This window comes from Acanthopagrus latus, chromosome 12, assembly GCF_904848185.1.
Source record: "Acanthopagrus latus isolate v.2019 chromosome 12, fAcaLat1.1, whole genome shotgun sequence".
NCBI classification, from domain to species: Eukaryota; Metazoa; Chordata; class Actinopteri; order Spariformes; family Sparidae; genus Acanthopagrus; species Acanthopagrus latus.
Window position 1 is genome coordinate 15,890,726 of NC_051050.1, and position 27,919 is coordinate 15,918,644.

Here is a 27,919-nt window from a genome sequence, read left to right on the forward strand (position 1 = left end):
AATCGTATGAACTGAACATGACCTAAAGTGAAATTCACTGAGGCTTGCTAACTTGTGGTGGGAAAATGTCAGTAGTCACTGTGGCTGCCCCATGGCCTTGAACACAATGTGCGTAATCTCTAACATGAGGAAGTTTCAGCTCATCGAACACACAGAGTTCGCTGGCCGTCAATGCATTAAATCAGATCCTCTCAGCGAGCTGAATCCAATCTTTTGCTGTTTGATCCTTCACCGGGAAGATGAACCAAAGGCGTCCACTTCTGCAATTGGAAATGTATATTCGCAAGATTCCAATTATCATTGTCACTAGCTTATTTCAATGCCCTGTGTCTGTTTGTAATTAAGAGTAATGTTGCCTGGAAGGGTTGGCGTTAAGTGGCCATTCGCTAGTTGGAACAGTAATGCTGGTCACGGTCTATCTACCAAGATGGATGTTTTCCAAGATTTGGTCCTCTCTCCCTTTCCTGCTTTATGTCTCTCCCTCTGCCCTCTTCCACTTACTCATCTCATTTCTGTGTCATTACCATTCTCTGACTCCCCTCCTCCCTTCTGCTTGTCTTATCCACTTTGTCTCCTCCATCTATTCACTCTCCTGCCCTGCATCCCACTCTCCCTGCCTTTTAGTGCCGGTTTTGTTTCCTCGCTTAATTGAGGCAACGCCACAGATTGCATTGTGCTGAATCATTGATGGCGCTGAATCACGTTTCAGCGCACGTGTTTTGCACCTGCATGTACGCTCGGACATATAAACGATAATCTTAAGATCAGACACGAGGCTAGGCTTGAAAAAGATGCAAGGGGTTAACGTGATGTTGTGTGTGTCTCCGTGTGTGTGTGTGTGTGTGTGTGTGGTTGGAGACTGTGAGAAGGAACAAGTGTATCTGACAGGACAGGTGGCTCCATTGTGTCTCAAGCCATATCTTCAGCAGTCAGGGGTTTGTGTGTGCAGGACAGGGATAGAAATATGGGGTGTCAGCGAGGATGAGAGGGGAAAATAGAAACTGTCTGTTTACATCTCAGGTCTAAATACATGATGGTCAGTGAAATAAATGTTTCAGAGTGTTCATACATGCCTCATAAAACAATCAAAAGTCAAGATCTTTCTGACAGCGGCTCGCTGTTCTACCTCGGACCACCATGGACAAAGAAAGAACAGGAGAAAGGAGGGGCAGAAAAGGGATAAACACAGAGGCTTTAGTTCCACTTTTCTACATGGCTGCTTTTATGAAAGTGCATTTCAGTCTAAAAATACCCCTCGTACACCCAGCGCGTTGGTAAGAAGCCTTGATGCCTTAGTTGTAACACTGCTGTGAACCATTTAGATAGGCTCACTGGGAGGTTAAGAGGGAGTTAGAAGGCAAAATGAGAGGTCTGGATCACCTTGAGGCGTTTGTATATGTCTGTGACGATCAAAACTGATCGCGTTTATGTTTGTGGCCCTGAGTCTCTGAGGGTTTCACTTTGGCCACGTATGGAAAATTGGGAAAATGAAAACAGCACAATCACAATAACCAGGAGTGTTTCAACATCTGATAAACCTTGTGATACTCAGAGAAAGATCTCTTACTTAACTAAAAATAGAGCAGCGTTGCCATTTAGGATCAGCTTTTCCTGGAATTGGCTTCAATTATGACTTTGTTTGATGTTTAAATTCCTCCTCCATCCATCCATTTACTGTTGCTCATGAGAGATATAATCCCTCCAGACTGTTCTTGGTCGACCCAGGGGGTCTCCTAGCATTTGGACATTCCCCAGAAAGACTCCAAAGGAAGGAGTGCAGGATGCATGCTTATCATATCTCCAAAGCACCTCAGCTGGCTCTTCTAACTCCCTTCTGGTGTCTGAGCTTCTTATCCTTTGTGAATGAGCCTAGCCAAACTGATTTTTGATTTTTTTTTCTTTCGGTTCCGACCCAAATCTCTCAACCATTGGTGTGGACTGGAATGTAGATTGGCCTGAATTGAGAGCTGAGCCTGAAGGCAAAGCTCCTTCTTCGCCTGGTACAACGCCTGCATTTCTGCTGATTCCACGCTAAAATGCCTGTCGAGTATACACTTAATTTTACCTTCACACTCGAACAAAGACACAAGACTGATCTCCCTCACTTGGAGCAGCAAATCACTCCCAACACGGAGGGAGCAATCCACCATTTTTTTGACCTCCTGCTGTCATTTTGACTGCTTGAGTGTCTGCTGAAGTTCATGGTCTGACGAACTAACATAACCGCATCGTCTGCAAAGAGCAGAGAAGTGACCTGAGCTCGAACCGGTCATACAAACAGCTTGAGTCTTGAGATTCAGTCCATGAAGATCACAAACAATCAGTGAAACACAACAAGTGCGACAGAGCCTAAATTGATGCAGTGCTCTATTGCAAGTCAGACCCTTGGCCAGTACTTTCATTATGATTACATCATTATGTTATGGCTCTTGTGGATCAATTGGATATTGTGTGTTTGAAAGATTAAGTTGGTCTGCAGCCAAAGTCCATACCTCTACTCCCCAATAAAAGATATAAATATAAATAGGGATAGAAATAAAGTTTCTATAAAAATGTTTTTAAAAAAACTATGAAAAATGGTCGTAGTATCAATGGCCAGTACCAACAGCTGTGTCATTGTCGCAGCTGAACTGTTGCTGTCAGAAAACAATACAATCTGTGTCATCATTACTTTTGTTTTTGAGGCACAGATGTCTCTTTGTTAACTGTTGGGAATCAGGAATCAAATTTGTGTTTGAATTAGGCTTATTTATTCATCCAGAACGTTGCTTGGCTTAATTTCAGCACCATACTGGAGAGTTTTATTACCAGATGGTAACGTAGTGTCATTTAATCAGGATTTAATTTGGCTTGATGTATGTTCGTGGTCCATCCATACTAGACTTCTGAGACCTGCCTAGAACTCTCGGCCAGCATGGGGTAATGTCAGATTGAGCTACATCTTAGGACAGTATAGATAACATTAGTAAGGATTGTTTTTCTGAGTTGATGCTGAATTAAATTCCTAAAAGCTCTTTGCAGAGTTGACGAATACAGGTCGAAAGTTTAGAGGCGAGTGCAACCAGGTCGAGAGAATCTGGGGAAACTAATTAAAGCTGCAAAAGTAAACAGCTTGTGAACTATCATGAGAGCCGTTCGAGAAGAGGCCACATTATCTGCAATTAGAGCAGAGCGTCTTGTGACTGCAGCTCGTCATCATGGGTTAACTTGACCAGCACAATGAGGCCCTTCACAAGACTTTGAGCAACGTTATCTAAGGGTTGGTGTTTTTTTGCCGTTTGGTGCCCCAGCAGTTTTGCAGTACTGTCAGTTAACTTATATGTTGGTAAAACTGACATTTATACACATTTGTTTGTTATGAGTGCAACAACAGAAGACACGGGCAAACCAGATCATATTACTTACCCGTCTCTCGATGTCTGTCTTGCGGCCATTTATTCGGCAAAGCTTGTAATGAGTTTTACTTCTGTTGGGCCTCTTCGCTTCTTTTGTCATTGTTATCTTTGGTCTCTTCTCCAATTTTATGACGTTTATAACCTCCAAAACTAGTGTCCTAGCGGTGTCAACATTAAAAACATTAGTGATAAAAAGTAAAGTGCTTGTCATGGGTGATTGTACCAACCCATACAAGTTACATACATGCAAAATGCAAACAAAGAGGTGCTGTTCCCCTTATTACTGATGCTGTTATTTCATGGGGAAATAGTTACATGACATTACTTCAAAGGAGTTAAATTGATGTTAAGTTATGTGTCACAAAGTTGCGTATTTTGGGAAAATTAACTCCAGCGTCATTACATGAAATGGAAAAAAAGAAAACTTTTGTGCACAAAAATCAGGGAAAACTACATCTTTAGTCGAATTAAACAATACAGTTATGTGCTTTTGAATGATGGTGGCCCACTCAAAATGCATTTGTAATGATCCTCCCACTGAAGGCTTTGTGAGCTGGACGAGGTTACAGCAACGTTCAAAATCCAGCAGATTTTGGGAAGGAGGTAATGCGGATAACATGTCAAATGAAAGTTCACTGTTTGCGTGCGTCTACCTTGAACACACATATTTAGATAAGTGTACATGGGATGTGTTGTTTTTGGCCCTGGAAAGTGAAGGGGTTCTGCATGTGTGGACATTTACAGTATGCCGAAGTGATACAAACATATCAGAGAAAAGATGGATGCGTGAACAGATGGACAGCGGGTGGTAACACTTTGTAGCAGAAATCTTGTCAATTTCTGCACGAGGTTTGGCTTGTTTTTTTGTACCACAGCGCCTGAGGGCATGGTAATAGTTAGTCTGACTTAATCAGTGCAGCAAGCACGTGTAGTACTGTAACTATAGCAGCACCCGTGAGCAAAGCAGCAGTGTGTCACAATATGAATTCACTGGCACTGGTCTTTTGTCAGTGTTATGAGGGAAAATGAGCATTGGGAAAGAACAATTTGTTGTTTCTTCCTGCGTAGTCGAGCGCAACCCACAATGGAAATGCTGCATGTCATAATCCTTACACTGTCACCCACTTAGTTTGACAGTGTTCGTGACCTGCCACGGTCATTAAAAAATTGGATGCTATGCTCAGCCAGGGTTCAGTTTGTGGTCCGCCTCTCGGGCAAGTCACAGCTGGACTATCATCACTCACTCTGACATCGTGCCCTTCTCAAAAGACATAAGCGTCATCCTGTCTGATCCTTGCATCGCGGCTCAGTCACACCGACATCCAGCCGGACAGAGATATTTCAAGTCCAAATTCGATAACTGCTAATGGAATAGCTGTGATAAGTGGGTTTGCTCATGGCAGCAGAGTAAATCTCAATCATGCCGAGTTAAGCATGTTTGATTTATGTTTTATAGACAGTGCATTAATTGTCCAAGCAGATTCAACTAATTACTCTCTGTCTCTGTCTTTGTCTCGTTCCTTTTCTCCCAGATGCTGGAGCCTAAGGTGGATGCCCCTTCATGTGAGCTGGGCGGAGTAGGTGGCGATCGAGGAGATGTGGGCCTCCATCTGCCCCCCCGCAACTCGGAAGGTGAGGAAAGCAGCCTGTACCCCTCCAGTCCCTCAGAGCCCCCAACTCTGGGTAGTCCTCACCCCTCAGAGCCTCTCACCCCTTTGGATGACATCTACATGCCCCTCGGAGGTCTGGTGGGATCCGGAGAGCGACATAAGGTGCCTCCAACCCCGCCTCCTTCCACCGAGGGCGAGGACTGCAAGAGCATGGAGGAGATGGAGATCTGGAGGGAGGAGAAGGATGAACACAGCAGGAGAGAGGAAGGTATTGATGATGATGATGATGAGGAAGATGATTACAAGGCCTGCAGAAAGAGTCCAGGAAGTGAGGAGGAAGAGAAAGAAGACGGGTACGATGAGGAGGGAGACAGGAACGAAGAGGAAGTCAACCTCAACCTGGTGGTGTCGAACACGGATGAAGACAACGCCTCGGAGCCACCTGACACCAACGCTCCACCTTCCTCCTCCTCGTCCTCGTTTGTCATCCCCGAGTTGCGTCTCGATCGCTCCTTCAGCGCTGACGCCCTCTCCTCGCCCAACACCGACGAAGAAGAGTACGACGAAGACGACGACGACGAGTCCGAAGAGGAGGACGACGAAGACGACAGCGACGACGCCTACCTGCAGCGTAGCGACAGCAAGCGCCGCAGCATGGTGGAGGGCGCCACCTGCGAGAAGCACGGCGGAGGCAAGCTCAGCGTGCAGAACTCCCTGCGCAGGCGCACCCACAGCGAAGGGAGCCTGCTCCAGGACCCCCGCACGCCATGTTTCACCTCCGACAACGCCATCAACTGCCTGGAGGTGGGGGGAGCGCACCACAAGGGCGGCTGGACGCTGCCATCACCTAAAACCCTGAAGAAAGAGCTGACCAAGAACGGGGGCTCCATGCATCAGCTGTGTATGCTGTTCTCCGGGAGGAAGGTAAGAGACCTCACGCTAAAGATATTATATCACACGCAAATGCAGGGATTTGGTCTGTTATACCACTCAAAGTAGTTACATTTTTCAACTGACCTAATTTACAGAGTGGAATATATAAACCTGCTGTCTGCCTTCGTGTCCCCTAACTATCTCATCAGTGAGTGACGCCCAGGGCAAAGTTTCAGTTCACTGGTTTCTGTTAAAAGGGCGACACCAAGTGGCAAAATAGAGCCAGTACAGGGTTTCATTTAATTTGAACAAAATTTTCTGTCTGAAAAGTTTACCTGTTACAGTAGACTTACACATATACAACATCAGGTGTATTGTCACTGTATTGCTACTAGAGAGTCTTTTGTTTAAATATACTGTATGTTTAACTACCTTACTAGAGTTCAAGTCGCAAAACATTGGGTAAAATCTACCAAAAACGAACTTGTCTCCAACCGGTCTCAACCCAGCTTGCGTCCTCTGTTAGCGAGGAATTCTGCTTTATTCGCATTTGCATTTATATTATCTCTCTGCTGAAGTCATGAAAAGCAATTTTCTGATTGTATGCTTCCACCACACAGCACAGTTTCTTTGTATGAGAAACATTATTAAACATAAAACAAAGACACACATGGGTAAGTTATTCAACAAGAGGTTTCGGGAACTTTATATCCAACCTCTTCAGCAAAGTTGCTACCAACGCAGAGTTACGTCTTTTCTTAAGAAAATACAAATGAATTAATGTTGACACACAGGCATAACTGTCGATTTGTGTACAAAATGCAGATCAGTAAACACCATGTAACAGAGAACATTTTATTGCGCAAAGAGGACTGTTTTAGAAAAGGGATTTAAAGGAGGCTGGGGACATAGTGTGTTCACTATGCAGAGAATTCCATAGTCGAGTTGCTTTAATTGCAAAAGCCTTTGTCTATAATTTATTCATGGCAGTATGTAAATACATAAGCATCTGAGTGCTAAATTTGAACTTTGAAAGCAGTTGACTGTGCATATTCTCGCAATTGCATTTTATTTAAATGTTGCACTCACTGCAGGTAAAGTGCTCCATGACTGTGCAGCCTGGATGTAAATATTTGTGCATATTCACATATATGACATAAAATGTTCTATAATAAGGGTGCTTCATCTTAAGACACTCCAGGACACCAGTCCCTGGCAGTCAGAAGAAAAAGGGCATAATGTGATACAAAATGTATTTAGTATACATAATAATATCATTTCAACTTCTATTTGAGATTTATGCATCCAGTATGCCATTAATCCCAGTGCAGGTGGTAGTTGCGCTAGTTGTCCAACAGAGGGAAGCATGCATCACAACCTGTTTGCCCGGCAGCCTCATCGTGTCTTTCCTCTTATCACTTTGGTCAGGGTTGCATAACACGACATTATCTCAGAGTGACTGTGTTTTGTGTTTTCTTGCTAACTGTTAAGTAACGTGTTTTATAGCTTCTCAAGAATGATTCCACTTGCGTAAATCCCTGTATTAATCACTGGTCGAACAGCGCACCTGCACACCGACACCACATCATCAGCATGCTTTCGGCAATGACTCTTTCTTGAAAAGACAAAGGGAGAGAAAATCTAAGAGTGACAGATCATGACAGTGATGTCAGAGCCGCTCAGATATCCCACAGACTTAATGATACACAGATGACAAAGGTGATCAAGTGCGCACTCTGTCATTGCAGGATATCAGAGGCGCTTTTTATCTGCCTCTCTTTTCCACGAGTCTGTCTGTCAGCACACTCGGTAGCCTTAAATGGCAGTGTGTGTTGAGCTGTGCAGAGGAGGAATGCAGCAGACAGAGCTGGAGCCTATTTGTCTTGGCAGATTCAAGGGTAATTTTACTACCTATTGGCGTCATGGACACAGTCCCTCTGAGGCTTGTGTTTCCATTATTTAAGATGATCTGTCACCCCCCCTCCTCCTCCTTCAATTCATAAATCATGTGACATCTCAAGGCTCTGAACGTGAGTATGTATTTATTTCACGGCACCTACGAAGCTCTTTCTCAGTATTCCAGACTGGAAAGTGAAGGTTAAATGACAGTTAGCTCTAAAATCATTGATGTCCATGGGGTCGAGGTTTTTGGAACATTTGACACAATTCCTATCCTTTCCTAATTTATTGTGTTTTTTAGCTTAACCTCACATTTGCAATCTGTGCACGCATTAAAGGATAAGTTCACTCAAAAATGAAATTGTAGTCACTATCTATTCACCCCAATGCTGATGGAAAGTCAGATGAAGTCTTGCACCATTCTCCTAAACACATGAAGTAGATGAGGTCCCTGAGATACAAAATTGATTTGAAAAGACTGAATTTACACCCCTTTTTTTAGCGACGATTTTTACTGCACCAGCTTATCTGAAAGTGTTAAGGCGCACCCTGTCTGAAGTGCATGCAGGAGCTCGACTGAGGGGTTTAAATATTGCCTTTTCAAATCATTCAAAGTTGGAATGTCTGGCCTTCTGGAGACCTGTATTACAAAAACGCTGTATGCTGCCATTTTATTATTTCTTTAAGTTGCTTTTTTATGTCTTAAAACAAGTCCACCTCAGTTCTTTAGGAGAATGCTGCAAAGCTATTTTGCTGTCAAGCTCCAGAAATGTTTTTCTGGACAAGGAAACAATATCTGACTTCCTATCAGTATAAGGAGGAGTAGATAATGACTAAACTTTCACTTTTAGTTGAACTTAAATATAGCTCGTGCATGTTTTCTTTCATTTTAAAAGTATCTTAGACTCTTGGATCATGTGCTCAAAGGTTTGACATTGTTTTCACGTCACAACATCTGTTACTATCAAATATGAGACATTTTTTATGGCGACTTAAACACTCACACATGTGTTCACTTAAAGCTTTTCGCTGAGAAAATGATACAGTGGAGTAGGGTTTCACAGTGCAGTTTGTACACGTGTACATGAGAGAAGGGAACAAGACACAGTAAGGATCTACTGCTTTTCATCTCACAATGTGAAGCCCCTGCCCTCCCTCTCTCTCTGTCACCTCTCTGTTCTCCTGCCAGGCGGTGTTTACATGCCCTTCAACGAGCACCGACTGGTCCTGTCTTTCTTTTTCCGCTCTGCACCTTTTCCTCTCACTTGATGTCTTTAGTGGCCCCGTCATCGTCGCGACGAGAACCACAGACAGTCAGAGACCAGGTCAAACGAAATAATGTTCGTTTGTCTGACTAAGAGATTACTTTCTTGAGTACCTCTTAAGACACCCTGCGTTAGTCCTGTCTGTCCAAGCCTGATAAATCAAATCTGTTTAATGTGTCACTTTCCTAAACAAAGTCATTAAGTGATTCCTTCACCAAAAGTAAACCAAAAGAGCTCAAAATGAAAGCAAAACACACAGTCCAATGAGAAAGTGAGTTTGATGTGTCTGCACCGTCCAGTATCTGTAATATCAGCACTCGACTAACCACGAAAGTACAGTACAGTACAGTAAGAGACATGACAAATAGGTTTTGTTATTTCATGGCACATATTGTTAGGGACCTAGAGGGAGGGTAAAAGGAAGCCTGTCCAAGAATTGTTCTTGTGGTACACCACATGGATATTTAGTGCAATGGAACAGACAGTCAGCAATTTACATGGGAAACTTTCCATTAATCAAGTTTGATTAGACCCAGTCACGCCGGGCTCAGTCCGATACGGAAGCGCGGGCCACTCGTCAAACGGTGACGAAACACAGAGCTCTCAGGTGCACTGACATTCAACAGGATTATCATTTGCCACCTTGTTGAAGAGCCGCTTTTAATGGTCCGTGTAAAACCTCTTTCAAATAATAGAGAACATGAGTAGTTAAAGAAGGAATGAGTTGTAGAGCTGTGGCTGGACTAAAGAGGTCAACGATGAACCGCTTGCATAATAGCACCATTCAAATGTTTCGTCAGTATCAATATGGAAATTGGGAATGAGAGAAGTAACTCCACTGATGTGTTACAGTCTGCAGCCTCATTGAACCTTCAGCTGCTGCAAAGTCTCCATCACAGGGCGATGACAGACACGCCATAAACGCCCATAAGACCAAACCACCGTATGTTCTTTCCAATCAGACCGTTAAATTAAAGTCTCATCTCGCCCGTCCAAGCCCTCAAATCCGCCCTGTTTTTTTTTCCAGACGTTGCTCTATCCGTCATCTCGTTTTAGTTTGCGAGTGCGTTTGCGTCCGAGCACATGCCGTTGCAACACACCACGTGTTGATTCGACCCAAGTGCTTTTGGCTCCAGTGGGGCCAGACATTTTGTTTACGGGGTCGGCGTGTTTGTTTGAAATCTGGATAAATATCAGCTGTCTTTCGAGACGTTAATGTGTTTACTGATGGCTTACATTCCTGAGCTGTGTCAGGGATACACATGGGTGCCTAGCACAGAATTAAATAGGCTAGCATTCATTTGTACTGGAAAACAGGTGTGTTAGTTAGGGGGAGGGGGGTGATGCCTGTACATACGCAAACACACACACAGACGCAAACACACATACTCGGAAGGATAGTTGGAGTTGGTATGCTGGAAACGAGCGCCCACAAGATGAGTCAGAATGGTTGCAAAAAGAAGGCAGGGGGGATACTCCCGACAACGTACATTTCTGAAGACTGACTTGCACTTCTCAAGAAGGGAGTGCAACAAGTTTTGTTGCAGACCGAAACCAGATTGTTCAGATAGAGAAAGATTTGTTTAGATCTGTTGTTTTACCTTGAAATGTGGGCATTGGGAAACAGCGGGGTAACATTTTGTCAGATTCCGTATGTTTATACGGACTTGAAATTAAAAAAAAACTGCAGCAGAACATTATCCAAACCTTCCCACCCTGAGCGTGATGTCAGGGTGAAATGGTTACCACGTGAATATTGTCCTTGGTTCATGGAGTTTTTATATCTTCAACAGAGGGAGGAAAAATCTCTAGTTCGGCTCGAACAACATTCAAAATTCAAGACTAGAGCAGGCAAGTTTTTATTTAATGTCGGTGCACTCGCGCGCACAATCAGCCCATCTGATGTCTGACTCAAACAGACCTGCAGGCTGCGGCACAACTGAATTAATGTTCTAATGTAAATCAGATATGGCTGCTTCAGTCCGGTAATGCAGAGGAAAGCTCAGTGCATGATTCAGGCTTCTGTGACTGCAAATTATGCTGTATCGGTAAAACTTAAACAGGCCGATCTCATACTTGGCATACAGTACATGCAGCTTTATCTAATCTGAGCGATCACGTTCGTCCTCGAGGTTAAATCCACAAGATCAGATGTCAAATACAACCCGCATTAATGCAAACAATATGTTGTCACGCGCGAGCGAAAATTCAGATCGGACTGACATGAGGGACTGTTTGTGTGACAATGCCAATAGTCTGCTAAATGGAATAAAGTGAGCTAGGAAAAAACATGTTTGGAGTCTTGTACCTTCAGAGAATAAAGTGTCTTCAGATTTCCCGGAACTCCACTAAAACGTCCGCTGCGCTGTGATAAGCTGGACAAACAGTTACAGGAACCTAAACATCCTATTTTGGGGCCCACGCAGAAAAATATTTGTAAACTTTGTGTACCGTTAAGTCATCTTCAAGTACCTCGGCCGCATGTCTAGACTCTCAACTGTCATCCAAGACAAAGCTATTAGTGCTGACCTCTGATCAGTCCCCAGGCCCTAATGTGCATGTTCCTAGTTTAACTTGTTGATATAAAGACTGGGATGCGACCCTCACATGGGTCAGCGAGTGTGGCCGGAGCTAATAATAGTATGTTTTTTACTGAATGAACTGAACAAGAGGTTCGTGGAAATCATTTCAAAATAAAGATTAGAGCCAGTCTCATCCGTTCATGTGCTGTTTTGTCCAAATATAACAGAAAAACAGATTCCACAAATTTGCCTTAATTGGCCAAAGCGTGCACCAGAATCAGCAGGTATTTGTGTGACGGCACAGTGACACACCGAATGTGACTGTATAGAAGACAAACTGTTAGTAGGTGGTCTGGAACGGACGCGAGGTCTGCCAGGGTTCAACCTATGTGAGACGCTCAATATGTGCGGTGAAAAATGCTGAATGAGTAACGTGTAAATATTTACTGAGCAGATGGAACAAGCTTTCAGGACAGTCAACAACGTGTCCAGTCAGCTAAGCATCTATTGACAAAAATGTGAATGAACTGAGTGGGATCTCCTTACAGTTTAAAATATAATTGCAGTATATCTATCCATATATCTGTTCATCCATCTGTGCATCTCCACACATCCTTAGCAAATGTCTGACATAACCGAGACACATTACACAACCACATGGTCGTCTCACATTTCCTCTCCGTGATTCCACCCAGCTCTCCTCCATTCTTGTTATTAACAGCCCTGGCTCCGTGTCTTGACACATTATACGAAGTTATGGCACTATTAAACCACACAGACACACACACGCGCATACACACACACACACACACACACACACATATAGTCTGGCATTGTGAGATAAATCATATAAATTGACCCTTTAATGATTTATTTGCAGTTTGATTAAAGCAGGCATCAAATTCCTCGCTAAAATTTTCCAGCTGCTGGCTGAAATTTTAGCGGTCACTGGCTGACCATTGTCAGCTGTAGCTAGTTAGACGTAGCATTAGCTAATTACCATATGTTAACACTGTGAATTTGTGGGTAACGCCATCTTGAATTGACTCAACTCCAACTTACCTTTTTTCTGAACCACATAGGCTGATATTATGCTTAAAGACTGATGCTAAAGCTTTAAGTCAGAATCCTCACCAGTTAATGTTCCATGTAGCAGACGTGGAAATAAAAAGTGCAGCATTTTTCTTTTATTGCAGGATATATCCTGTTAGCCCCCTTCTTCCCATCCGAGGATGGCTGGTTTATTCAGTTGTGGAAATATATCAATTAAATGAATCAATATCTGAGTTTGTGTTAAAGGTACAATTTGTTAGAAGGTTGATTTTTGAATCTCGTTCCCAACTTGTCCAATACTGACACTTTGGGATTGCACCATGATCAAGCGTCAGTGTTTAACACACAAAATTTGGACCCTCATTATAACCTTCTCAAATATAGTAAATATTACCATTCTGGGTTTGAATTCCTTTTCTCAAAACTGCATAGTGCACCTTTAATGCATTTAGATACTTACTGTAGATATTTATACTTGGAGCAAGCCACACAGATGCTAGGCATTGAGAATGAGGACTAACTTTGACAGCGTATCACTTTGTTAGGTAATATGTTGTGGCTGGAGTTGCACATGAGGACCAGACAGACGAACTTCACACCCCGAAAGTCCCTGTCTGCAGTCCAGCAAAATAATGATGATGGTTTATTATGTTCTCCTTAGCTTTGGAAAGAAAATTACTACGCCAGGCTATAAAATGGGAGAGGCGATAAAAAAAAAGAGACAACCTTCCAGCTCCATGCTCAACAACAGTGCCTCCCGACATTTGCTATTGGAAAATAAATGCACAGGGGAGGCGTTCAGCAACATTTTTGTTTTCATCTTGTTTGCTAAATATACACATCTTTCTGGGATGGAGTATATTCTGTCAAACGGAGACAAGTACATTAGGTAGTCTGGCTTCACGGATAGCCAGCCACAATGGCAGGAAGGGGAAAATCTATTGCTAGTTGTGTAACTGTGATAAGAAATAATCCTCTTTTGGGAGGAGTTCTCACTTCCACTCAGTCCAGATACAGACATTTTAATATGACTTTGACCGTCAAATAAAATATCTTCTTATTATGATTATTATGTAAAGCCAAAACACTGCCAAAGCAAAGTGTGGGAACATGTGCTAGCTATTAGCTGTTATGCAACCTTTTGCTTTATTTCTATAGTCCTGATCTGCCGTCCTCGTATTTAAACTGATTTAAAGTTAATTAAATTAAACCTTTAATGTTTAACAATAGTGTAATTACAGGGTTGAATGCTTTAACTTCCCTTATAGGGTATGAGTCAACATTGTTACACAACACACCTGCAGTGATACACTTGCTATTTTCTCCAGGAATTAAACCTATTTGTCTTACTGAACTTCGTAGCTTCTTGTGACCTCGTGAGAGTTCACAGCTTCCCACGCTAAATCCCTCCTCAGCAAGAAAGCTCCCACATGGCCAAAAAAAATAAAAAAACAAGGCCTGTATACCCATTTTCTCTCCTTCACACACACTCTTAAAACACTCAGTTGCTCCATGTGGACATACACCCCTCCGCTAATGAGCTACCTGGACAGTTGCTGCTGTGAACTGTGTGTGAAAGAGTGTGAGAACATGCTGTTTCCATCCATGAACTCCGATAGCGCTGTAATGCAGTAGGGATCAGGGATATGAAAGCTTCCTTTGAAACTGACTCTAAAAAGATTATTTGCTCCCATCTGAGCCGAGGAAGTCGAGCAAAATGGAGCGAGGCGAACGCTGGATGTCAGCACGCAGAGGTCTGCAGCGCTTCAGCGCTTGTGACTTTACCCATGCGGCGAGAGATTGCTTGTATGCGTGACACTTGCTGACAGTGCTGACAAAATCAGCAATAAGGTATCAGCGAGGGGGTATTGTTCCCCACAAATGATTTACATACAGGGGGACAACATGTCATAAACACCTTACAGTACAATCCAGCCTGCCAAAGCCTGGGCACTGTTTAATTCAGGATCAGCTGGTTTGACCTGAGCAATGAACATGACTTAGTGTTAGTGAGTAACACATCACACCCAATGTATTATGATGGGAAATCAAGCCAGAGAATATACAGCTGTTACAAGAAGACGTTACCAGAGTGATTTAAATCCAACCGCTGTTCAGGGCTTTAACGACGTCTGACTTTCATTAGACATGATGGCCTGATGTCAAGGCACTGACTCACTGGACCTATGTCAGCTTTCCACCCACCTTAGTGCCCGACAGTGTGCGCAGTCATAATCATTACACGACAGGACCTGGGAAGCTGTCAGTGGTACAACAAAGCCCACCTCCTGACGTGCAGCTAATCCAAGACAGGATCCAGAAGGCCCCCCCTTGTTTTTACAATTGCGCTCCATGTGTTGTTTGAACGGAGGTGTTTACAGCGATGGTTGCCATAGCAGTACTTTGGCTGGATCGGGAATCGGCTACGTTGATGTCAATAGATGGTTTCTGGTATATACGTTCACATGCGCACACTCCTCTGCCGTTGGATCACAAGTGTTTTAAGTTACGGTTTCAGTTCTTCACAGATCCTCTGGAAGGCTGTTCCAACAACTAGGAGCGCAATATCATGCATCATAAATCATTTATATCTATCCTTAGACCCTCAAAAAATGCCCGCCCCTCCCAAAAAAATTCTTTGTTTTGACCATCATAATGTTCCTGAACAGTGTATTTATGCCAAAACTGTGCAAACAGGTAGAGAAATTCGGAATGTGGTGACTGACGTGCATCATTACCATCTCAGTGATTAACACTGTCTTACCTGCTGCAAGCTTTTGCTTTGGCTTTGCTGAGCAGGTCAGACGGATAAATGAGTGTCCACTTCCTTGTCTTTTCTTTCACAACACCCAATTAATGTCTCTCAATATCTCCATGTTCTAACTCAGCACTTTGAGTGTTAGAATAAAATATTTATGATACGTTATAGCACTAATGTTCTTTGCATTGACTATGAAAATGGTTATTAGTCACTCAACTTGAAAATTTGTCTACATATCTCACAGAAAATCAGTGAGATCAGATCAAAAACGTCTGCAGCACCTAACACCAGCAGCTGCTCCTTTCAACCACTGCCGTTTTAGGAAGCCTTTAGTAAATTGGTCAATGTTTTCTTTTTGTCCTAGTGCCAGTGTGTTCTGTCTCTGGCATTAAAACGGTACATACAGTGAGATAACAAGAACTCTGTGTACTTTATCTGCATGTCAGCTGTTTGATCCACATCAGCACGCAAAAACCTGGCAAGGTTTGAGTCATGCAAACTGTGTAGCAGCACGTGCAAGAACAAGACACGCACAATCACACACACGAGCTCCGCAGGAGTCAGGAGTCAGGGTGAACGCTGGTGCACTGATGGGCGCACACACGCTGTCCTCGAAGGATCAGAACAGGGTCATGGAAACAATCAGTGCTGGAGGTACTGGAAGCAAAAAACGATGTTCACTCCATGGTGTTTGAATAAGGTGTGCATTATTAAAGCTCCCGATTGTCAGATAGATGGGAGAGGGGGTTTTTGTGTCAATATTTAACAACTTGGCAATGAGACTCAAAAACCAACTATCTCACCAAGAGGGAGTTTAATAAAACACGTTATCGACCTTTTATCTGCTTTGCTGTCATCTATCAGCTTGATTCCACCAGGCATTAGGTGTTTCAGCTATAGGGCCGGAATTTAAAAAAAACAAAAAAAACAACACCTCGCAAAATTTGAATGAGCCAATGGCCACTGCATTTGCATGTGTTGTCATTGCCAGAGTGAACAGCATCAGATAGGAAAAATACTTGTGCTTTTGAGGCAGTTTATCTTCAAAATCAATTTTCTTGAGTTCTGAACGTTTAAACCTTTTATTTAGGAAATTGAATTAACTGAACAACTGAGAGGAAAATAAGCACACGAGCCAGTTTTTTTTGTCAGGAGTCTGAAATGATATATTAGAAAACTATTAAATTAGGTTTAACTCACAGTAGACACAGACGTTTCTCTTAATGATGATTGGGATCTAGAGTTTTACACCAGGAGGGCACGTCGAGCACCACAGCAGCTCCTAATTTATAAGCACTGATGTGTATAATTCACTCTCAGCCGTCTTCTTATTTATGCATCAGTATACTTTTTAATGGATTCTGCGCGTGTGGAAATGAATGACGCCATGACAACAAAATGTACCTTTTCAAAAAAACGCTGAGAACTAATGGCTTTGCATTATATAACGAATTCAATGAGCCTTGTAACTTGGACTCCAGCTTCACTTTCAAGGAAAAAAAAGCACAGGCAACAAATGCTTTAATCTTGTCTGTCACTCCACAGATAGAGGCCAGCAGTAAAGTCACATATTCCATGACTGCTATCTGTTGTTTACTTCCACTGGAAGGTGAAGCATGGCCTTTACACGAGTGTCTGTTTGTGTGTGTGTGTGTGTGTGTGTGTGTGTGTGTGTGCGCGTGTGTGTGACCCACATTGTTCCCTGGCTGCCAGGGGTGGAATCTCATTTGCAGCATTCCTCCCTTCCCTCCCGCCTGCAATACATTTCATCCTGACACGCTGCTTTCCTTGAAATCATTTTTGCTCGAAGTGGAAACCAGATCCTCATTTTGGCCTTGAGTAGAATTCCCACAGCTGATAATTGGCACCTGGTAGCGCCAGCACATGGCAGCGCCTTACCTCTGAAAGTACATATTAGAATTATCTTTCTCAAGGTGTCACGGAGAGCGCTGCGCTGTAGATCCACCGGGGTTGGAATTTGTAGAGGGATCGGCAACCAGCTCCCTGTCGCAGCGTCAAGATAGTGTGACAGTGCGATGAACGTCACTCACATAAATGTTCAAAGACAGTGCTGACATTAAGCATTTGCGGTGATGCGGTGCTTATTCTGCATTATGAGAATAATGAGCAGTTGACCCGGGGTACAACTAAGGCTCAGTTCCATTTCCAATTTTTACACCTGCGCCTCGTATTTCGAGTGCCCCCTTCCCCGTCAGAACAAAGCTAGAAGGGGTAGTAACGGGTCTGAAATGGGGAAGCCCTAAAAGACCCTCATACATCATCAGTCGTTGTTGCTGGTGTTAATGTAAACAGGCGCTTCTGTGCATTTCCGATATGCCGTCTTCAGCTGTGGCAATTTCTCTTTCTCTTTGTATTAGTGTATCTGGTGGAGATTAAAAGCCTCGATGCTCGCAGTTTGTTCGTATCACGCCGGCAGTGAAGTCATCAAATAAAATGGCCTGACCACAAGCAGTGCATTATAGGCGAACATTAGCAACCCAGCCAGTCTGTATTGATTGTACTGCACTTGGAGAATGCACCACTGAACTTCATCACAATGAATTGTCACACACAAATCAGCAACGACAATGTAACGTTAGCTAGCTAGCCACTTAGCTGTGAAGACATCATCAAACTAGTAACGGTGGTTTTACGCTTCTTATAAAGTAAAGGACATAGTACATTGAAACGAGAATTGGGACATCCAAGCCTTAAATGTGAACGTGCATAACTGAAGGGGAGGGGCTAAGACTGTCTGGGAGAATATAGTGGGATTGGGCCTAAGTAGTTAAACAGGATGTCAAGACCTGTGGATAGAAAAAAGAAAAAAACACACCTTAAAAGCAAATTAAATCCAGCTTGACCACTGTAATAGTTCTTTCTTCTGAGGCAGTGATGCATTACAGCAATTAGTGTGTGAACAATGGCCGTGCAGCTGTAATAAAGACAACATTCAGAATCTGAAATAAAACTCCCAACCTTATCTCCCAACCATCTCCACCGTACAAGGGCAGCTTACCTTTTTTTAAATTTTTTTTTAGTTATTAGACACTGTAGTAAGAAGGATGGAGGATATACAAGATGGGTTTTCATGCACCCGGGGTTCATTAAGTGGTCTGACATTCAGAAATAACAACTTTTATGTAGAAACTGACCTGAGGCGCATGTCTTACTAATATTTTTTTTAGCTGTTCCTGCCTGTCCTGTTCCAAATCCATCATCTTTGCTAATGGCCTCATGTGAGCAGGAAGCTTCAGAGTCCAGCTACTGCAGCAAAAAACATAACCGTCACTAAGCTGCTAAAAACAAATAATATTATTTATGTAGCCAGTGTAGCATGATAATTGTGCCTTTGGCCAATTGGTAATCACTGTCTCATCGGTGCTCCTGACGGACAGTCTGTGCATGACTGCTGTAGCCATTAAAATTCCGAGCAGAAAGGTCACCTGCCGGTCAGAAAAATATCAATAACGATTTTAAGAGATCGCACCAGCTCCAGGGCCGTGTAACCTGACAGCTTTTCCGAGTCAGCTCCGAGAAGTGACGTCGTAACGAGTATTGTTCATTAACATCCTGTGACATGGGAAGTACTTATGCAGGAAGCAGCCATCTCCTGAGCGCTGCTGAATAACAGGAGGCGCACACACATACACACACTCACGGACACATGCGTTTGCGCGTGCACACACACGTGCAGACAATGCACCATTTGTATCTGCTTTCATTATGTAGTTTGAGTAGGAATGACTCAGTATCCTGTCTGTCTGTCACTGAGTTCAGATATTACTGAGCATTGTGGTTGGGCCATTGTACTTGAAGTGTGTGTTTTGTGTGTTTTGTGTGTATGTGTGTGTTAGCAGCTGCCATCCAATTACACAAGCTCCCCTTCTCTCTCTCTCTCACACACACACACACACACACAGACCCATCATACTCTCTCAGCCACAACCGCAAGTTTATTTTACCCAAAAATGTCCTTTTATTTTGCGAAGGAAGCTGGACAAATATTTCCTGTGACATAAATTGAAACAATGAAGAAGAGAAGCGTAACAAAACATGACATTAAGGCAGTTATGTAACTACACATCAAAGAGAATTATAGAGGCAAAACACGTCAGGAATGTTTTTGCAAAGGCTTTTAGAAAACAGAGGAAGATCTGTCAGTAAAGAATACTGAATGTTTATTTTCATTAAAATACTTTGTGAACCCTCATCAGAGCCTCATTAAAAAATCAGTAGATGTTAGCTCCATATATGGATTCCATCCCTTGATCATCCTTCAAACTCCCCGCCTGAGTTCAGTGTTTGGTTTTGTGACGTCTCCCCCATGTTTCTATCTTTAAACATCAGTTTGTGCCTTTATTAAATCTGTATATCTCATATTCTGTATTTTTGCCTCTTATAAATGCCCCATTGTTCCTCAAACTCGCCCTTTAGAGAGAGAGAGGGTGAGAGAAAAAACCCAGTGTCTCTTGCCAGATCTTCAAGAGAGCACAGAAACATATCAGAGGCCAGAGATGACAGAGATTATTGTCATGAAAGCAAGATGTGTTTGGTTATTTGCTTGGTTTAGTTTTGCAAGTAAATTAAAAATTGGCATGTTTTTTTGTACAGACTGAAGAACTACAACTCAGCTATTCTGGAAACATGTGTTTTTGGGATCGCTTTCCCCACAGGGCCTGTATTTATCCAGGATCTCAGTCTCACTCCTGGGAAGTAAAACTAAGATTAAGAGTACAGTACAGAATTGGCTTTTGCCTTCGTTTATAGAGTAAACGTTCAGTTTTCCGTGTTATCGACAGCCCTTACTGCTTTCTCTTCTTAGTTGCAACACATCCTTATACCTTAACGACAGAACAGGTCGACAAATGTACCTCCATTTCCTAACATGAACCACGTTTTGTAAGTTTACATGAGTTAGTAGGTTAAAAGGACTCACTGGAAAGGCAATTATCTAATGTCAGTACAAGAGGTCCACCTGTTAGGAGCTCATTCGGACAGAACCTTATAGCTCTCGTGAGTCCTAGAGTAGGTAAAAATGATTTTCTGTTTCATGAAATTACTGTTGTCAGAATACTGGAATTTCTATCTTTGATGCAATGCCTTGAAAATATTGACTTTTGATACCATGTTCGATACCACAGGGCGATTTGACGCAACATATCAAGGCTTGTGAACAGCAGCATCTATATTAATTCACTTCTAGAGGAGGTGGGGCTTTGAGGATGTGGACGAGAGCAAAATAACTCAGCCAGTACTGGTGTATCGATACTGCAAAATAAATAAATAAAATAAAATCATTGAAGCCATTTAAAATATTCAGAGTTAAATGCAAATATGGAAAATTGATACACATCACTGACAGTTCCGGCCCAGTTAGGACTTTGTTGATCTTCCAAGAAGCGTTACAGGCGCAACCCTAATACAGATTCTCTTTCATCTTTTTAGTTGTTCTATAAAACAGTCTGCTCTGTCGGATGCTGCAGTCTAATAAGGCGCTAACGTGTCTCACACTCTCACGCAGAAACTGCCAGCGATAACTGGCTGTGACTGTGATTCACATCTTGCACGGTGCCAAAACTAACCTGCTGTTGTTTAGCGCATGTTCATTGTCAGGTTTCTGAGGATCGAGGAAAGAGGGTTGATGGTAAACAGAATGGTAGAGTTCCAAATAGCGTATGACCCATTTTCCCCATCGGATTCCAGATATCATCCAATGAAATAAAGTGGCGCAGTCTGTTTGGTAGGTCACATGGAGACAATCACTGGAATAATTTCCTCCTCTATTTGCACACTTTATAGATTCCACATCCTGATAAACATCTGACTTTTGTTAAGTCTGGTTTGGTTAAGGACACTCCATTTCCTTCCTTTTTTTTAATGGAAAGTGAAAGAAGATACAAGCAGGAAAGCCTCGGCCAACAAATGTTCCTGTCTGCTTTATCGCAAATTTTGAATTTTTGAAATAAATCACATTTATCGTAGTTCAAACAGTGACTAGGGTCTTTGATTAGTGACTGCAGGACCAATACATGCAACTGCTCTCATTGAGCCAAAGTTAGAGGTCTACAACTGTCTAACAATACTATAACATTTCAGTGGCTGTACAGTAATTCTGAGGTTACTGTTCAAACCTGTGATCATTTCAAAGCATATCAGCATCAAAACCCCCTGAAATGAAAGGCGGGAGTTGGGTCACGATGCCCTAAAATGGGTATGACACACACACACACACACACACACACACACACACACACACACACACACACACACACACACACACACACACACACACACACACACACACACACACACACACACACACACACACTGCACCCACTCACCCACAGAACAGAGCCACACAATGTCAGGAAACTAGCGTCTAATGTAGCACCAATCCAAGGCTGTACTAAATGGAGTGGGATATTGTCTGGGTCCCCATAACATTGTTCAGACGCCAGCTTGTCAATTTGTTTTTGAATAAAAGTAGAAATGAAGAGGAAGGAAGCAGCCAGGAGGAGGTCTGATGAAGAAAAGCATCAGGGGTTGAACTGGTGGGATGAAGTATAAATACACAAAGACCAGGATTCATTTCTCCACCTCTGGGGTTTTTAGGTTGTCGGAGGATTAGGGAGTCTGGGGTTGACTGGGTCAAGAATGTCTCAGAGCCGTGTTGAGAATATTGTTCCTCCAATGTGTTTGTTAGCGCGGAGCACAATTAAAGAATGTGCAGTTTATTGAAACAAAGACGGACAGTTTTGTCCTATCAGGGGGAAAAAACACAGCCAGTTGGTGCTCCAAGCTTTCTGCCCTGACTCTGACTAAACATACACGTTCCCGGGCCATGCACACATGTGTCATTAAATGTTTCCATTAATGTTTTAAAGTTACTTTAAATACAGAAACGTGCTTGCTCATACGTTTACCTCCACACGTGCATGCATGTAAAGATGCATCCTGTAGGGCTACAATGACATGTGCCAGAACACACATGCGGCGAGGTTAAACCTTTATCTGTGCGTCTGCACAGCCATCCTGCAACCGTTAGCGGCGTTTCAGCATCTGTATCCCATGCCTCGGGGGGGGGCGATGGTGTCGTGTGGTCTTTGGCAGATTCTGTGTTTTCTTACTGTCTTCAGTGAGGCATGTGTGCAGTCTACATAAGCTTGCGCATGCACACATGCACACCAGGGTTATTTTTAGAAAAGACTGAGACTTTTTTATGCTTCAATGGCCATTGCCAGGCAGTCTGAGTGTGTGTGTTTGTACGTGTGTGTGTCTAAGTCTTTTTTGTGTGTGTGGGGGCCCGGATGGGGGTCTTGCTGCTAGAAAGAACAGTGACAAATCGAAACATAGCAAAGGTGAGAATAACGCTGTAAAGCTGCAAGATTTGGTTAGATTTTGAAAACTGTAGGTAACCAGATAGTCATGTAGAAATAGGGATAGATACTTGACAATAAGGTTAATGTGACACAAAATTATTTTTCTGGCCTCACCACATAGTACTACATGCCTCGACTCTGTTTGACCGGCTCTTTTTGGATTTTCCATTGTCAAAAACTAGGTAGGTAGTACCTGGTGCTTGGTACCTTTTTTGGTATCACCTCTGGTGAGGTTCCAAGCAAGCTGAGCTGATACTACACTTCATGGTTGGGTTAAAAAACACTCAAAAACACTGATTGGCTCTAGAGAATTGCCACTAGAATAGTCACTCATGCTACACAGACATCCTGCGAAACTGACTGCAAATTGTAAACGCGAAGTGCAGATGTTCCTGTTTGACTGCCAATAAGGATGTAATAGAAAAGGATATCCTCTTGTGGTCCTGTGTGTAAGTGTCACTTCGAAGTTGATGTCATCACAGTTACAGCCGGTGTGATATAACAATCAAGTGAAAGCATCCCAACTATGCTGAAGTGGTACTATCTGAAAAAAGTGAGTCAACCCGAGTCGAGCGGAGCCGCTAAATGCAGTGGAAACACAACTCCAGTGTCCAGAAAATACTGTATTTTTGGCAGGAAATAATTTGTTGAAGACCATAATGAGCCACCTCACATAGAATCACTGTTCCCTTCAGAGTTTAGCCTTTCTATAAATGGGTATTAAATGGAAGCTGGAAGGCCATTTGTAATTCTGTTTGAAATCACGGTGCTTTTGCTTTTCAAACTTCAAACCGACTTCCCACTGACGAGATTCGGTCATGTCTCTCTGATGATGTGGTTCTGCTGTCGAAACACAGACATTTGGCACATATACTGTGTGTATTGCAGGGCGACGGAGATGGGAAAAGTAAAGGCCTTTCACGGGTCCTTCAGGTTTCAGAAAACAGTTAGCTGTATCATCAATCATACCCCACAGCTCTCGCAGCTGCTGCTCGGATGCCATCCGCGTTGTTCTTTTAATACCTCCGCATGTGCAGCCAGTAGTATCTGTGCATTGCCTGTTTTACGATATGATTCTAAAAAGGTGAGCAATTAGCCACTTGCTAATGCTAATCGCAAAAAGAGTGCGGACGCATGTTTCAAGGTGGATCTCATTCAGCTGGAGCACAGCAGTCCCCTGTGAGTGTGCATGCAGCTCTCACATGCCGGCAGCTCCTTGAACAACAAGGGCCGACCCAACAAGTGGAAAATCCACCTCTCATCTGCAATCGCTACACGCCGCGATTTGCTCTCCCGATACCCCTGAATAATTCCATCTGAGGGGACTACTTCAGGACAAATGCCTCCGGCGAGGGCAAAGTGTGCATTGTTTTCCAGTTGTTTTTGGTTGCTTCTGGGGAAAGCCTGGCCGACAGCTCCACAGAGACTGGAACTCCCCGGTTGTGCTGTTCCCTCTCAGATTACTGATTAGATTGTTAGTCTTTGTTGACCTGTGTTTGTAGCTGCTTTTGGAAGGATGATTTAGGATGTATGAAATATTTTATTGTGGCCTGAGAATATATAAACTGAACAATCTAGGTTTAAGAGGATCTGATGCAGTTTTCTAAACCTCAGGTCTATTAATGACTTAATTCCAACTAATAATCATCGCCAAATATCATCAGAATATCACTAACCAATAAGAAAATATAGCGTTTTCTGCAAAATATTTGCATTTTTGTGCAAGTACACTGGGATAACAAACATGTTACTCACATACAAACACACACACAAACAGTTCAACAGGACTACCCATCAAACAGCAGCTCTAAAAATATTTTGTTCCTGCTCTTTGCTCTCGCTTATTTTTAGACAGCTCCTGCAAAGCAAACGCTCGTTCACCTTTCACAATCACCTGTGAGTTTAGTCAGAATGCGTCGAGTGCATCGGTGTGCACTTCCTATAATGACAACACGAGTCTCAGCTGGAGAGGGGAGCCATTAAAGAGAAGGATGTGGCAGAGAGTTTTAAAAATCTAATTTTGAGATGTTCTTTTTTAAGAATTATAATGAGGCAGCCAATGTACAAACCCTTTAAGAAGATGATAATTAAAAAAACTGCTTTGTAGTATATGCTGCGATTAGGATAGTGACTGCCAAGCTTTTTTCTTTAGTAAGGAGTTGGTTTCCATAAGTCAAATGGTATTGATCTGTTCCTTCATCCTCCAGTGACTTGAAACTGGTGTCAGCGTTTAAGAAGGCAGCAGGTGAAGCACAGTCGATGTTTCATTTAAGACAAATAATGAACGATAAGAGAATTCACAACCAGGACCGAATTACAGTGATGTTTTATAATAAGCGCAATTTCATCTAAGGGCTAAACACATTCCCCCTCCTGTTTTTCTGTGTTCCTTGTAGTTGTTGGTTGCATTAAAAAAAGGCTAAACATGGGTGATGTGTTAAAAAATGCAAAAGTTAAAGTCAGCTTGTATATGTGGTGTGGCTTAAAGTAGATGGATGCATGATGAGGGGAAATATTTGCTCATAGGGCTGAACGTTTAAATAGAAGAATAGTCCCATGAACACCATACCAGAGTTAGCTTTAGGCTAATTTGCATCTGTAGTCCCTGGCAGGACAAAAAGGATTTTTTTATTTTTTTGGTTGAAAAAAAACAACAAAATAACATCAGCAACACCACCAGCAAAAATAAGATTTTAAATCATTATAACGCTAACACATTAATAACAACCACACCTCTCGAGATCAAGTCTTTGTAATTAGGCTTGATCGATTTGAGCCACATTTTAATCTCGAATTTGAAATTAGTGAAGCTGCTGCTCTGTCACGTAATCACTTGGTACTGAATTCTAAAAATGATCTGTTAGAGATCTCTGCTGGTCATCCTAGACGTCCTCCCATTATCGGATCCCAGTGATATGACCTCTTCTAATGGGGGGAGGAGCATCAGCACGACACACACACCTAAAATGTCAAGCTATTTCGTTAAAAGGGCGCTCCACGCAAAATTAACCTTTTGAGCCAACCCTCACACCCTGCAGTGGGCCTGCTTGAAGGGTAACTGTAAAACCTTTGTGGCTTCCTCGCTGATGGAGAACAACAGCTGTGGTCAGCCTGAAGTCAAGCTGTCACTGTGGATTCCAGTTTAATACGTTGTTCATGGCAGAAGAAAAGAAAGTAAATATGGATTATGTTACTACTGGTTGAAGCTGGGACCTCTGGGCTATTGGGGCGGGGGGTTGTTGAGATACTTGATAGCAATTCAAGCTGCTGCTCTGCCTCAGTGAAAAAACTACAAACTTTACAACCAGCTGTAACTTGAGTGTTTGGGGGTAGAGTGTCACTTTAACCTCAAAACAGCCCCTCGGAGAAGTGAAGGCCAGCCAGAATTGTCCGCAAGTTGCCAAAAGTGTCCTCGCTCCGAAGGTCAAAAAACCCAAATCGAGTCCCACGAAGATAGAAAGAACCCACCATGTGTTACCAGCTGTGGCCAGTATCTAGCTCAGATTTAACTGTGTGTTCCTGTAATACAATGGCTCATTATTTAGAGCCTCCCTCACACACACACACACACACAATGGGGCAGCTTCAAGCCATCAGATTAGTGGAGATTGACCCCTTCCCCACCCTGAGGCAACTTCCCTTCTCCTCTGAGCCAATCAAAGTGGAGGGTTGGCAGAAAGTGTAATGTGAAACCGGGGGTCTTGGCTCGACACTTCAAACCCGGGGCACAGTTGGAGGCCAACAGAAACAACAGTCGTAGTCCTTCACGCTCTCTCACTCTCACAGAGCCTCCTCACTTTTTTTTTAACACCCCAAAACCACCTCCTGCACACACACACAATCACACACACTCAGGTTTATTCAGCGTTACACAGACACACACCTCTGAGGACATTTCTTTGCCTTGAGGGGATTTACACCGTGGACTGCAGTCATGGATTAATCACTATGTGGACTGGACTAGTCTCAGTCTAGCCTAACCGGACACACCGTGGACTCACTAGCTGACTAGCCAACTTAGCCTGTTGGGGCTAGTCAGCAGCTAGCTGCAGTGTCTGCATGAGGCCACGCGGCCCTCTCTCTCTGTGTGGGTGTTGGATGATGCAGTGTGTGCTCTCCTTCATCTCCCCCCAGCTGAGCTCCGGATCCCCCTGTAGCTGCGAGGTCGGCCCCGAAGGGACAAAGAAGAAGAAATCCAAGAACCTGTAAGTACTCAGATGAATCACTGTGTTGTGTTTGCTGTCTGTGGTTATTTTCAGCATCAATGAATGCTCTTTTTGAAAGTTGTGAACAAGGAATGGCATGTTTGTTTTTTACTACAGAATAACAAGGTAATTCATTATGTATGTGTGATACAGAGGAAAGGATGGCAAGGAGAGACAACCCAACAGAGGTTCTCAATGTGTTTTCAGAGTATAGTCATCAGCCGTTCCTTTATATTCATGTTAATTTAATCAAAGTCGAAGGGTAGGGTTTCACACCCTGCTTTAATGTCCATTATTTGAAACAGATGTCTTCCCTTGTGTCCAAACTAACAGTGAACGACCTGTTTCAGGACACGAGGGGTCATCTGAGACTTATTCTGACAATGTGTTAGTATGAGTGCGATTAGATTGTGAAGGACATATATTTAAAAACGTTCCTCTCTGTTTCAGGTCATTTGATTTATGTTAACATTAATTCTTTAACGTTACAAACAGTTCTTCCCTTCTTGGCCATTTTCACAGTTTTTGCGATACCTGCACATGTTGACAGATGTGTTTTTAAGGTGACAGTGAAAGTTAACACTAATCATTTAACGCTGATCATCACGTACTTAATTAAGTCGCAAATGATGTCTGCGCCGCTCAGGAGGACACCATATGTGTGTGTGTCTCACAATCTCAGTGGTGTGAGCGGTAAAGTGTGCGTGTGTGTGTGTGTGTGTTCTTGGGTGTGTTTTGTGCGTGTCGACGCCTCGGTGATTCATCAGCTGTTGACTGAGCTTCATTCACGCTCCTGTTCATCAAGATGAAAGCGCATTTCACGCCGGCAGGGAAAATAAAACCGCTCACACTGGCTGTCCTCTGGTTTTACAGCTGGCCATTCTTCTGCACAGGCTGTGTTTTTATGTTGTTTAGTTAACCAGCAGATTAAGCGATTAAGATTCCAAAGGCCAT

General features: G+C 43.0%; 1 protein-coding gene across 11 annotated transcripts in view; it reads left to right on the plus strand.

Moving 5' to 3' along the window:
* rgs3a (regulator of G protein signaling 3a) overlaps nt 1–27,919 on the plus strand; it is a 150,418-nt gene that overhangs the window by 106,538 nt on the left and 15,961 nt on the right. For all 11 annotated transcript variants that reach the window (XM_037116815.1, XM_037116818.1, XM_037116813.1 and 8 more), the window contains 2 exons: nt 4,928–5,929; nt 26,895–26,965. In XM_037116815.1, the coding sequence (XP_036972710.1) occupies nt 4,928–5,929; nt 26,895–26,965 (1,073 nt within the window). The remainder of the gene's footprint in view (nt 1–4,927; nt 5,930–26,894; nt 26,966–27,919) is intronic.